Source organism: Panthera tigris, chromosome D3 (assembly GCF_018350195.1).
Source record: "Panthera tigris isolate Pti1 chromosome D3, P.tigris_Pti1_mat1.1, whole genome shotgun sequence".
NCBI classification, from domain to species: Eukaryota; Metazoa; Chordata; class Mammalia; order Carnivora; family Felidae; genus Panthera; species Panthera tigris.
The window spans coordinates 10,621,364-10,634,131 of record NC_056671.1 but is presented as its reverse complement, the minus strand read 5'-3'; the positions used below and the strand labels follow the sequence as shown (position 1 = coordinate 10,634,131).

The window sequence follows — 12,768 nt, the reverse complement described above, 5'->3', positions numbered from 1 at the left end:
CCGTGGCACGAAATCAGCCGCAGATGATGCGCAAACAAATGGACATGGCTGTGTGCCAATAAAACTTTATTTATAGAAGTCGGTGGTGGGCTGGCTTTGGCCAGCAGGCTGCAGTTTGCTGACCTGTGCCCTAGATTCTCACAGCTCGAACTATATTACAAATGAAAACAAGTCAGTTACACAGAATATCTTTTTATGATTCTAAACCGACAACAGGATATAAGAACTATGCCACATATAAAGATAGATAGGATTTCAAGTTTTTAGGAGACTTCCTAAGTCTGCCCCAGGGGAGGTGCTCTCCATTTCTACCCTGGGCCAGCGGAGGAATGCTCTTCAGAAGGATACAAATAAATACAAGCTTTGACAAAAGCCTCTGCCGACAGTCTGGCATTGACGTGTGGTCTCGACACGGACCTAATGGCCTCATCCTAGGGGCCATCTGCTGATGGGAAGAGGCTTTCTGGTGGCCAGCTGGGCCTCCGCAAACACCTCTAAAGTTCCCAGGGTGCGCGGGGACTGGACGTTCTCCTTAGCAGAATGCGTCCTGGATTGCTTTGCTAATGGTTCCCGATCAATGGGGTGGAAACAGACACGTGGGTGCAGTAAGGGGGAGCGGTTAAGGGCAGATCTCTGGGATCGGACCAGCTCACCTGGCCACCCCGAGCTGTGCAGCTGTGAGCAAGTTGCTTCGTCAGTCTGGCCCTCAGTCTCCTCAGTTACAAGCTGAGGATCATAACAGAACCTCCAGAATTTTTGTGGAGAATCATTTAATCCTCACGTACGGAGCACTCTGCCCGGTGCCTGGCAAAGGCTTCGTTAGTGCCAGCTCTTAGAGTTGTTGTGACACACATCTGCTGGAGAACGAACGGCCCCAGGGCACCCTGACCTAAGGGCTAGCTCCAGGGCTGAGAGCCACGGCAGTATCATCCCAGGGGTACCCACCGGGAACCAGCCGAACTCAAGTCCCGCCAGGGCGTCCGCCACCGCACCACACTTGACCACAGCCTGGGACCCCATCCCGGACGGAGGCCGACAGCGGGCCGGACTTCTCCGTTCCCGCGGTGCCCGGCGCTGTGCCGGCTGGGACGGCTGCTCCGGTGGCACGACGCACGCTCACTCACCAGGTTCATGATGAAGTACAGCTCGATGGAGAGGTAGACGATGAAGAAGACACAGGACCAGGGGTTCCGGGAGTAGGAGGGCATCATCACATCTGGGAAACTGGATTTGCAGAGCATCACCGCAGGGCCCCGCGGCTGCCTTCTCCCTTTCTCTATCCTCACGGAGGACATCTCTCCTCTCTGCCTTGCCAGCCCCACCCCCACCCGCCCCTCCTCTCGTCCACGTCCACGAGCTTTGAGCTCATTGGGCCACCCCCATCCCTCACAGTGTCCCGAGCGCCTGTCTGCCCTCAGGTGTGGGATATTCTTGCTGAAAAGAGAAGACCCTGGGGCACCGGCAGAGGGCCCAAGCCAACGCAGAGCCCAGACTCACTTGGCTGTGGTCAGAAGGACAAAGAGACTGACGATGCTGTTCTCCAGGGTGTTGAAGTACTGGAGGGAGAGAAGGCAGGCTGTGATGGGCCACCTGGAGTGCCCGCCCTTCCCTTCCCCTCCCCTCGCCATCCACTCTCCCTCCTCCCAAGGAGTCCTAACGGATGGCGGGGGGGGTGAGCGAATGCGGAGTCCAGCCGCCTCCAGCCTCCTCGAACTCTGCGCTTCTGGCAGAAGCAGACAACCGGTGGGACTGTTTTCCTAGAGAATCACATGTCTGCGCCATCCGTTTGGCGCCCCTCCACTGTCCCTTCACCAAATCTGTTCCAGATCTGATCCTGGAAGCATGCCTCTCAAGGCAAGGAAAGGGGATTCCCTTTCAGGGCTTAAGGAAGGGACCAGCTCAAGTGTCGTCCCTCAAGGAGCCGTAAGCCGTGCTGAGAAACCTTCCTCATGTGGCCGGGGCGCCAGGTCGGCCCCCTTGTCTGCGGGGATAGGCCCCAAATAGAAGAAGAAACAGATAAACACGGTGACTACTTACGGGGTCCGAAGGATTAGAGGAGAACAAGTAGAAACCTACACGGGGGCAGAAGACACACAGATAAAAAGGGTTAGAGCAGAGGTCCCAAACCCGACATCAAAGGACTGCACAAATAAATGTAAACGAGTGCTGGGGGCAGAGGGAAAGCATCAGGGAGTGGTGGGGACAGCAGCACTCTGGAGAACACGCGCTCTGTCCAAAGGAACAGGTGCGACATGTGGCCCAAGAATCAAGTCTGCTGTTTAAAGAGGCTGGATGGGGGCGCCTGGGTGGCTCAGTCGGTTGAGCGTCTGACTTTGGCTCAGGTCACGATCTCACGGCTTGTGAGTTTGAGCCCCACTTCGGGCTCTGGGCTGACAGCTCGGAGCCTGGGGCCTGCTTTGGATTCTGTGTCTCCCTCTCTCTGCCCCTCCCCTGCTTGTGCTCTGTCTCTCTCTCCCTCAAAATAAATAAACATTAAAAAAAATTTTTTTAATAAATAAATAACCTTAAAAAAAAAAAAAAGACTGGACGTCCAGCATGTTGAGGAGTTAACAACACTCTGTTGTATATTTGAAAGTTGCTCAGGGAGGTCTTGAAAGTTCTCATCAGAAGAGAAAAAAAAATTTGCAACTGTGTGTGGTGACAGGCGGTAACTAGATTTACTGTGGTGGTCCTTTCACAATAGACACAAATATTAAATCGTTCTGTTGTGCGCCTACAACAAATACGATGTTGTATGTCAATTATACCTCCATTTTTTTTTTTAATTTTTTTTTAACGTTTTATTTATTTTTGAGACAGGGAGAGACAGAGCATGAACAGGGGAGGGTCAGAGAGAGGGAGACACAGAATCCGAAACAGGCTCCAGGCTCTGTGCTGTCAGCACAGAGCCCGACGCGGGGCTCGAACCCACGGACCGCAAGATCATGACCTGAGCCGAAGTCGGCCGGTTAACCGACTGAGCCACCCAGGCGCCCCTATACCTCCATTTTTTAAATTAAAAAACCCATTTTTTTCAAGGCTAGAAATCTGTATTCTCATGTAAGAAATCTAATTTTCAAATGTCGGCTCAACATTTTCAGACCAAATGAAACTCATCCACAGGCTGGACAATTCCAACTGACAATTCCAAAGAGATTCCCCCTTGATATAGCCCAGGGTCCTGGGGTGCGAACACCCTCGGTTTCCTCCCTCCTGGAATGGGCTATTGCCCTGAGTCCTTGAAATCCCCAGTGGGAAAAGGGAAAAGTTCTGCCCTCAAGGTAATTAGCCCCCTTGGAGCACAAAGGAAGTTCTACAGAGAGTGGGGTGGTCGGGTGGAGGGTCGGAGGCGAAGAGGGAGCCAGTGGCCGATGCGTGAGCGTTCACTACAGTGTGACGTGTAATGGTGAAAACGCCCAACAACGGAAGAAACCACCAAAGAGCAACTTGCAGGAGGGGCCCCACACACATCATGTAACCATTTCTATAAAATGTTTATTTGTTTAAATTTTTTTTTAATGTTCATTTATTTTGAGAGATGGCAGGTGGGGGGGGTGGGGGGGAAGAGGGAGAGTGGGGGAGGGGCAGATAGAGAGGGAGACACAGAATCGGAAGTGGGCTCCAGGCCCCGAGCGGTCGGCCCAGAGCCCGACGCGGGGCTCGAACTCACGGACCGCGAGATCACGACCTGCGCCGAAGTCGGCCGCCCAACCGGCTGAGCCGTCCAGGCGCCCCATAACATGTTTTGATATGCACAGCAATACCACTTACTTGCTGTTTCAGGAAATATAAAGCATAGCTAGAAAGATACGCGTGGCAGTAGTAGGCTTAGGTCGGGGGGGTACCTCTGAGGGGAAGCGACCGGGGGTCATGAAAAGATACAGAGGGGCTTTGCATTTTACTCCTAAGACTTCATTTCCTAAGCCGAAGGTCGCGCGTGTTGCACACGTGTAAAAGCTTCCTGAACTTCTCCAACTGTCAGAGCGAGTTCATCTTCTACCACGAATTTGCTCCGGGGGCGGGGGGGGGGGGGCCGTCAGGGCCTCGGGGCGCGGGGAACTCACCAAGGATGGCGAAGATAAGCATGAAGAGGAGCAGCAGCAGGAGAATGTCCATGAAGGGCGGCAGAGATTGGAAGATCTGTCGCAGGTTGCTGGGGAGACAGCAGGGCCGGAGGGGTGAGGCGGGGAGGGGGCGCGGGCCCAAGCGGGGGGCTGTCTGGGACTCCACGGGCGAGGCGGGGGCCGGGGCTCCCGACTCACACCACACTAAGGCCCGCGGCACCCTGGTTTGTGACGTCACGCTCGGCGTTTTCCCAGGGGACTTCCGCCCGGGGGCGACGGGGAAAAACCGGGCCAGGTACGCCACACACAGCCCCTTCCTCCTGCTTGCGGAGCCCAAGCAGGCAAGGGCCCTGGTGAGTAGTGGGGGGAACAGCAGAAGGCCAAGCGCATGGCCTTGGGCACCGAGCTTCCAGGAGCAGGACGCGCAAAGACATTTCAGGGCCACCTAGTCCTGGGACACTCGTTTCCAGCTTTGGAAACAAGCACGGGCCCAAAGAACGAACTGCCCAGCCTGCTCTCTCTCAGCACCCCAGCCAAGAGACTTTCCAGATGGGGTCTGCAGCACTAAGCTCAACTCCAGGCTAGTGGGCAGGTTTGAGTCCAGCCCCCGGGCTCGGGGAGGGGGTCAGCCTGCTGAGTCACTCAGACTTTGTGCAGTTGCCTGCTTTGAGAGGTCACTGCCGCTGTGTTTGGGCAAATAATGTGTCCGAGAGAGGAGCCAGCCCCAGGAGGTTGCAAATAAGATGGGAAAGAGCCCCGGACCCGGAGCCAGGAAACCGAAACCCTAGTGGAGGACCGCCTTCTGCCCTGTGCGGGTCCACTTCGAAGGAAGTGAGCGGGCGTGTGTTCTCCCAGCGTGCAGAACTGATCCCATCGCTACTTGACCCGCTGGGTCCTGCTCCACAGGCCCAGAGGTCCGGGCCAGGCCAGGATAGCGACCGTCTCGTCCCCCGGGCCTTACCGCCGGACGCCGCCGCAGTACCGACAGTCCACGAGGAAAATGCAGCGCAGAGCCCGGGTCACACGCACGTGGGATGTCTGCCGTACCAGCACCACGATGGCCTCGATGAACTGCACCACCAGCACGGAGGTCTGGGGGTGGACGGGCACAGAGCTCCATCAGCTCCTTCCCCAGCCCCCACCTGCACACCACGAACAGAGGGCTGGCAAGATCCTGCCCACTCTGGCCTCGAGAGGCCCTTCCCTTCTCTCCAGCTCTCTCTCAGCACCCCCCACCCCAGCCCCCCGACATCGAGCAGCCCCTGGACACAAGCCCTCTGGCTGCTGGCACAGATGTATGGCCCCGGGGGGAATGAAGCCCTGCTCCCAGCAGCTCATCGGCCACTCTGCCTGGCCACATCTGCCCACCCTCTGCCTTCAGCCCTCCCCGTTCCCACCGGGAAGGCCCCTGACGTCTGCAGGGCATCCTGATGTGCCATTCCTTGGGCACGTTCTCCTGGACAAGCGTGCATGCTTTTTACACGGCAAAGCGCACTCTGACTCATGCCTACTCGCTGCCCGGAAGAGAGGGGTATGTTACTGGTTACTGATCCGCGTGGGCTTGGAGGCCAGACAGACCTGGGTTTGAACCCCAAGCCTTTGGGATTTAGATCCCATTCTCGTCTGGCCGGCAGGGTATAAATTAGGAAGAGTAACACATCTCCCGCAAAGGCTGTTGTGCCAGTGCCGGGCACACGCTAGGTGCCAAATCACAGTGGCTCCCGTTAGCATCCCCACGACATCCGGGGCGAGGCTCGGCAAGGCTTGGCAAGGACAGAGCCCCAGGGCTGCAGTGCCAAGTGCAGGGCTCGGCCCACGGGGGATTTGGAATTGAACTGAAGATACAGGCCGGAAGCTGACGTGGGAGAAAACGCCGCTCGGACACGGACACATCACCTTGACCATGGTCCGTCTGTGTCGGATGAAGGTGTGGAGGCCCAGCCACCGCAACTTCATGCAGAGCTCAAAGACAACCACCATCAGGGCGAACAGCTCCAGGGTCGCGTGGACCTGCAACCAGATGGCAGGAGGAGGTGTAGCCCCACCAGCCCCCTGGCCTCCCGGCGGTCACACCCGGCTACCTTTTCCCCTGAGGTTGCAGACGGTGGGCGGGACCGCAGCCAGGTGCACTGCTCCCCTGGAACCAAGGTGTGGCCCACAGCCCTCCATGAGCCAATCAGATGGTGCCCCCCTCCCCGACCCCCCCCCCCCCCGGAAGGTACCAGTAAGCCCAATCACAGACAGCATTCACTCCAGCAGGGATCCCATGCAAGACTGGCAATCCAGTGCTGCTCCCGAGGCCTCTGTGATGCCCCCGGCACACACCCGGGCCTCTCTGTTCCAAATCCACCTGGGGCATCTGCTCTACCAGAATGTTCCCTTCCGGGCTGGCCAAGCGGACACTCACGTAAATGCCGAGCCGGAGCGCGGGGACGGCGGGGGCCTCACACAGGGAGAGCAGCAGCAGGAGCAGGGCCGTGGACAGCTCCATCAGGTAGAAGAGGTGGTTGTGTGCGAAGAGGTAGGCCGCCAGCGCTTTGGCGTTCTTGGGGTGGGTGAAGAACTTGTCATTATTCTCGCCTTCCTGAAGGAACGAGAGCAGTGTGGGCAAACGGGCCTCGAGGAGACACAGCACCAAAGAGGTGCCAGGGGCTGGGGGAGAAGGAGGGCCCTTGGCGAATGAGCGAAGTGTCGAGCCAGGGTTGGAAGCCGATGGGAGACCAAAGTATTGTCTTCACCAGACTGCACCCCGGTCAGGTCCCTCAAGAGACTGGCTTCTTCCTCAGGACCGCCTGGAAGAATCAAAGAATAAAGAGTCCCCGAGAGAACGAGAACAGAGGCGGCACATGTGAGCCCCTTAGTGGCCAAATTCCGGCTCTCAGAAGCGCCCGTGGGTTGTAAAGGGCCGGGGGGGGTGGGGGGAGGAAGCAAATACAGCTGAGTCCTGGCTTCCCTGCTCCTCCCTGGACGATGCGGAGAACGTTTCTTCCCCTTCTTCAACTACCAGTGGGCTATAACACGTGTCCTTACTCACAGGGCTCCTGTAGGGCACTTAGGATGTCTGGCATACAATAGGCTCCCTGTTGATATTACCTGTTATTATGATTATAAATGATACTAACATTGAGAAAAAAAGGAGCCTGAGACTACCTCTATATATACACATATACATATAGTAAGTATAGTGCTGAGTTGAGAGCACCTGCCTCTTTCACTTCTTGACTCATCTCCTTTCCTAACTCCTCCACAATGACAGGCCTTGCCCTCATTCCCGAGCTCCGACAGTAATGGGACAGGGGCTGACCTTGACCAAGGTGCCCACCCGGCCAGGCACCAGGCTCAGTCCCTTACCTGAGCCCTGGACACTCCTTTACTCCTGACCACATCCCTCTCTGGCAGGGGCTTTCATTGTCCCATTTGACAGACGAGAAAATCGCGGCACAGAAGCTTCAGTGGCCCCTGAGCTCACAGAGCCGCACAATCACCAGATTGTGATGAGCCTCCTGCTGATGGCAGGGCCCTGGGAACCGTCCACTTGTGACAAGCAGATGACACCCTAGGGCCAGTGCTGACCCTCCCTGTTAGGGTCAGCCTTCTGGTGGCTGCAGGGAGGAGTCTTCGCTGCCCCCCTGTAATTGGTGGGCACAGCGATAAGGGTCACCCCACCCCATCAGCTCTCCCCCATCAGCACCCCATCCAGCAGCCAAAGCCGGTAATGTTCCGCACGCGTCGTCTTTAGTGCTTCTGAACTAGGGGCAACGCTGCCCCGCCCCCCGCTTCCTCCACCCCATCCCGGCCTGGAGACGTTTGTTCATCACACCTGGGGGTGCTGCTGGCAACCAGCGTGCAAATTCCAAGGATGCCACCAAACATCCTAAGATGCACAGGAGAGGCCCCCGTGCCGAAGAGTTACCCAGCCCCAAACGTCAGCAGTGCTGAGTTGAGGGCACCTGCCTCTTTCACTTCCAGCACGAACACTCAGCATAGACTCTTCCCACGGGCTTCACTTCCTGGAGGGGAAAGTCGTGGAGCAGGAAGGGACACCCAGGCCCCCTGACCCAGAGCCCTTCTGGAAGCTCTCCAGCTGTCTTGGAATGAGGTCAGACCTTCAACTATTCCAGCTATTCGGCTCCTCTGGGACGAGACCACCCTCTCCTTCCTCACAACCTTTATTCCGGGGAGGTGAAACTAACACACCACAGTGATTCCTGCGGAAGAGGCAGCCAGGCTGGAGGAAGAGCGGCTCTGGGCCCGGAGGGACACGCTGTGCGTGGAAAGCGTGGAAAGCACTCTGGCCTGGTGGGCTTCCGTGCCACCCCGAGGCCGCTTCAGCTCACCAAGCCTGTGTCAGGACAGCAGGAAAGGCCGGGGATACGGTCCAGTGTTCACCCAGCACGATGCCTGGCACACACAGGAGGTGTTTAATGGATGTTTGGGAGGATGATCCACGCCTGTAAGAGATCACCTCTCCAGACCCCAGCCCGTCCTGGGACTTCCCAGTAGCTGGGAGGTGGGGAGCTCTGACCTCGGCTGCGGTTTGCAGGGTGGCTTTGAACGAGTCACTTCCCTGAAGCCAGAGACATCACTAGCTTCATTACCAAAAAATAAAGGCAAACCACAGACTCGACAGGGGCAGGCCAGACAAAGGGAACAAACATCCCAGCAGGCAGACAGAGGGCAAGCCGGCAAGCCTCACTCGTAGCCCTGTGATCTGTGCAGGGCTGTGGTTTTTACCACCACCGCCATGGCCGGGGAGGTGGCGGGGGGGGGGGGCACACAGGGTGGCCCGGGAAGCTTCTGGTTCGAATTACTAAAAAATGCAATTCTTGGGTAACATCTTCCAATAAGTAGCCAGGTCTGGCTAGAGGGAACCACCAACAAGGGGGGGTGGGGGGGGTGCTCAGGCTTTACCTCCAGGACTTGGAATTGCCAGGAGAGCAGATGAGGTCTCCACCAACAAGGATAGAGGAAAATACTACTCACATCATTGGATTCTGATCCAAACCCCAAGGAGAACACTGGCCTTATTTCCTCACTGCGAGGTGCCAGGACCACAGAGCACCCGGCTTCCGAGGGTGAGTGAGTTAACAGGTACAATTTGGGAAGAGAGGAAACCACAGGCCCCAGGTATCTTCAGAGGAGCAAGGGGCCAACTATCCGAGCGTACCCACAGCCTGGTTCAGGGGCCATGCCGCAGCTCAGCGGCAAAGCAGGAAAAAAAGACCATCTGACACCAGCTAAACCCACCCCACGTGAAACAGCCGTGAACTACCGTTCAGAGGCGTCTGAGTTCTGCTTGGATTTTTATTAAAAAAAAAAAAAAAATGACGCGTTGTTGGTAAACATAATTCAAATAATACACGGGATTACAAGGCAGTAAAAATTCCGTCAGCCAAAGATAATCACCTTTACGAGTTGGATGAACAACTTTCCAGATGGGAATGGGGATCTATGCACATGTGCGTGCACACACAGGTGTATGCTGCTAGATACGTATATGAACCCGTGTGTGTGTGTGTGTGTGTGTGTGTGTGTGTGTCTGGATGCATAAACGTTACGTAAAAATTATCATACTATACTTGCAGTTCTGTGGCCTCTTTTTCCACAACGGGGGCCCATTTTCAAGTGGATACACGTGGCCGGGTAAAGAAATAAAGCAACAATGTATAGAAGAGAAGCACTGTTTCAGGTGAGCTGGACGCGGTTTACATCCACGCTCTGTAACTTATTAGCTGGGTGGCCTTGGGCTCCGTTAGCCCCTCTGAGTGTTGTCTGCTTGTCAGTGAACGGGAGATGATCAGACCACCTTGGAGGGTTGTCAGACTGACCAGCAGGTGCCCACTTCAAGGCAGATATTTTCATTACTGACGTTCTCACCTGCTTAAGGAGTGAAGGAATTACCAGACTTCTCAAGTCCCCCAAGCCATCCTAACTCTGTGTTTTGATCCATCCTGTGCTTAGATAGCGTCTATTCAACCTTAAGGTGACAGTGCACAGAGTGACCCTGCGGCACCCTTCCAGATCACCGACAGGCATGTCCGAGCTTGCCAAAATGTCCCGGAAGCATTTCTATTGTTTTCACCTGAACCAAAATGTATCTGGTGAGGAACACAGCTTATGTGATGCTGCATAAAACAAGAGAAGCATAAAGGGAGCTGAGCAACTATGAAATGACTATCCGAATTTAATGAAATCTTTAAAACGCACACACCACACACACACACACACACACACACACACACACATGCATACTTGCAATGTGAGAGCTGCTTCAAAGAAAAAAGATTAGGGAGAATTATTATTCAAATGAATTTAAGAAAAATTCCACTTCCCCATCTACACGCTTACTCAATGCACACAGGAAACTGACATTTTACGGTGACAAGAATGGCAAGATTATAGTGACTAATGCTACAGACGGTGAGACAGGCGGTTAAGAGGCAGTCTCCCCTTTGGACAATATTTGATCGCTGTACATCAAGGGCCCTAAAAATGTTGCTTCCTTCCATCAGGTAAATTCCACTTCTTAGAGGCTTTCCTAATAAAATAATCCTGGATCTTAAAGAGAGAAAGAGAGAGAGAAATAGCTCGATGCATGGATTGTCCTCGGATTTTAATTTATAATAGGGAAATGCATAATATATAATAAGGGAAGTATAAAAGATGGGAAAATATCCAGCCTTTTCAGGACAGTTTACATAAATTAGGATCCATTTATCAGATATAAAGTCATTAAAATTTGTTTCTAGGAATTTTAATAAACAAGAAAAAAGCTTCTGTCACACACTATAAAAAAAGCAGATTATACAACTGTACATATCACGTGACTTTAAAATTACTTTACAAAACACAGAAAACCCCTGTATTATTCTTTTTTAATAAAATTTTTTAAGTTTATTTATTTTGAAAGAGAGAGACAGCATGAGTGGGATGGGGCAGAGAGAGAGAAGGATAGAGAATCCCAAGCAGGCTCCATGCTGTCAGCACAGAGCCCGACACAGGGCTCGAACTCACAAAACGTGAGATCATGACCTGGGCCAAAATCCAGAGTCGGACGCTTAACCGACCGAGGCACCCAGGCACCCCTTATTCCTAAATAATGTTGACAGTGACTCAGGTGAATGTTTTTGCCACATCCCCTTTGTACCTAAACTTACTGCAGTGGGCATGTATTACTTCCATAAAGAAAGTATTGTTTTTATTGAAAAAAAGAGGAAAAACAAAAACAAAAACAAGAACCAAGAAAGAAATAGCAAATGTGAAAGCAACAGCAAATTAGGCAGGAAAGGAATAAAGATCTATCTCTAAGTATTAGAGTATTATGCTACAGTATTATGTTATTTCAAGAACTCCCCCTCGAGAACTGACCGTCAGTGCCTGAGAATGGGGAGCGAGGCAGGGAAGGCCAAGCGGACAGACTCAGGGAACCTTGGGGACAGGCAGGGCCACATGCTGGGAGTCACAGGAAAGCCCACGCACATTGCCCTCCCTGTCTGGGCACGATCGGGTTGGCTCTCCTCACTGAAAGTTGAGACAGGAGCAGGGACAGGAACAGGAGCCAGAACTGAATTTCTGGGCACGTAGCAGAGGCCCGGGTACCCTACTCGACCAACAGGCACCGAGAACAGATCCTGATCGGAGACGCTCACCTGGAGGTAGATTGCTGCCTCTTGATAGTTGATCTCCCAGTTGTGTCCGGTGGGACTCAATGGGGGACTCTCACCCCCTGAGCCTAGGCTGGGGGCCCGGGAGTCGTGGACGGCATAGCTGCCTCCATCTGCGTGGGAAGAAGAGAGTGATTCACTCACGACCCAGGCTCAAAAGGATAAAGACACCATTCACCAGAAGAAAAGGCTCATACGCTCACACGTATATCCCATTATCTACAAGTCAACGCTGGATCCCGTGTGATAATAGCAAGAATTAGCATGGCTAGTTAGAAATGTTTTTCATTCTCTTGTTAAATGAAAAAGGCAAGTGCAAACGAGCACATATAGTATGCTATCTTTTGTGTAAAGAAGGGAGGAAACAAGAAAACATACAGATATCTCTCTTTACAAAATAAAGAAAACAGGAAGGATAAATTAGGACTCCCAGAAATCAGTGACTTACAAGGGGAGTGGGGAACAGCGTAGAAGTGTTCGCTCCCTTTGCATGAGTGATCTTTTTGTACACTTTTGACTTTTGGAAGCATGTTAACGTTCCACTTCGTTGAAAAATAAAAATAATCGGATTTGTTCCCGGATTTGCCGGGTCCTCTGTTGCTTTTCCCTGCTGACACCCATGCCCTCTTTGCTTCCAGTAACACTGATCCCCACCTGCCTTTGGAGAACATCCTCTCCCTACTTTCCACCCATTCTTTGCGTCTGGCCGACTCCACCCCTGGCTCCCGGGCAGATGACATAAAAAGCGCCTATCTCCCTGGCCAGGGACTGGTACAGGGAGGGTGCTGTCCCAGGCCCAGCCAGTGAGGGCTGAACTTGGGATCTTTTCCTGGACCACCCAGGAAGGAGGGGCTCTTTCTCTGTTGCTGGAGGTGGCTGAGGAAAGCCTGCCTGAGAAAGGAAGCCGAGAGAGAGAACAAAAGAATCACAAGGATAACATCAGCTGCACCCCTGGGATCAAGCTGTGCCTGATATCCACGTCTTAGCGTTTCCAAAATCTGAGCCCATAAAGATCCTTTTATATTTAAGCCTGTCTGAAT

The 12,768-nt window shown here is 53.7% G+C and overlaps 1 protein-coding gene across 4 annotated transcripts in view; it reads right to left on the bottom strand.

Moving 5' to 3' along the window:
• TPCN1 (two pore segment channel 1) overlaps positions 1-12,768 on the bottom strand; it is a 61,111-nt gene that overhangs the window by 18,022 nt on the left and 30,321 nt on the right. For all 4 annotated transcript variants that reach the window (XM_042962476.1, XM_042962479.1, XM_042962477.1 and 1 more), the window contains exons 3-10: positions 11,714-11,841; positions 6,472-6,648; positions 5,961-6,074; positions 5,026-5,156; positions 4,065-4,153; positions 2,038-2,072; positions 1,498-1,556; positions 1,125-1,224 (exon numbers count right to left, since the gene is read on the bottom strand). In XM_042962476.1, the coding sequence (XP_042818410.1) occupies positions 1,125-1,224; positions 1,498-1,556; positions 2,038-2,072; positions 4,065-4,153; positions 5,026-5,156; positions 5,961-6,074; positions 6,472-6,648; positions 11,714-11,841 (833 nt within the window). The remainder of the gene's footprint in view (positions 1-1,124; positions 1,225-1,497; positions 1,557-2,037; positions 2,073-4,064; positions 4,154-5,025; positions 5,157-5,960; positions 6,075-6,471; positions 6,649-11,713; positions 11,842-12,768) is intronic.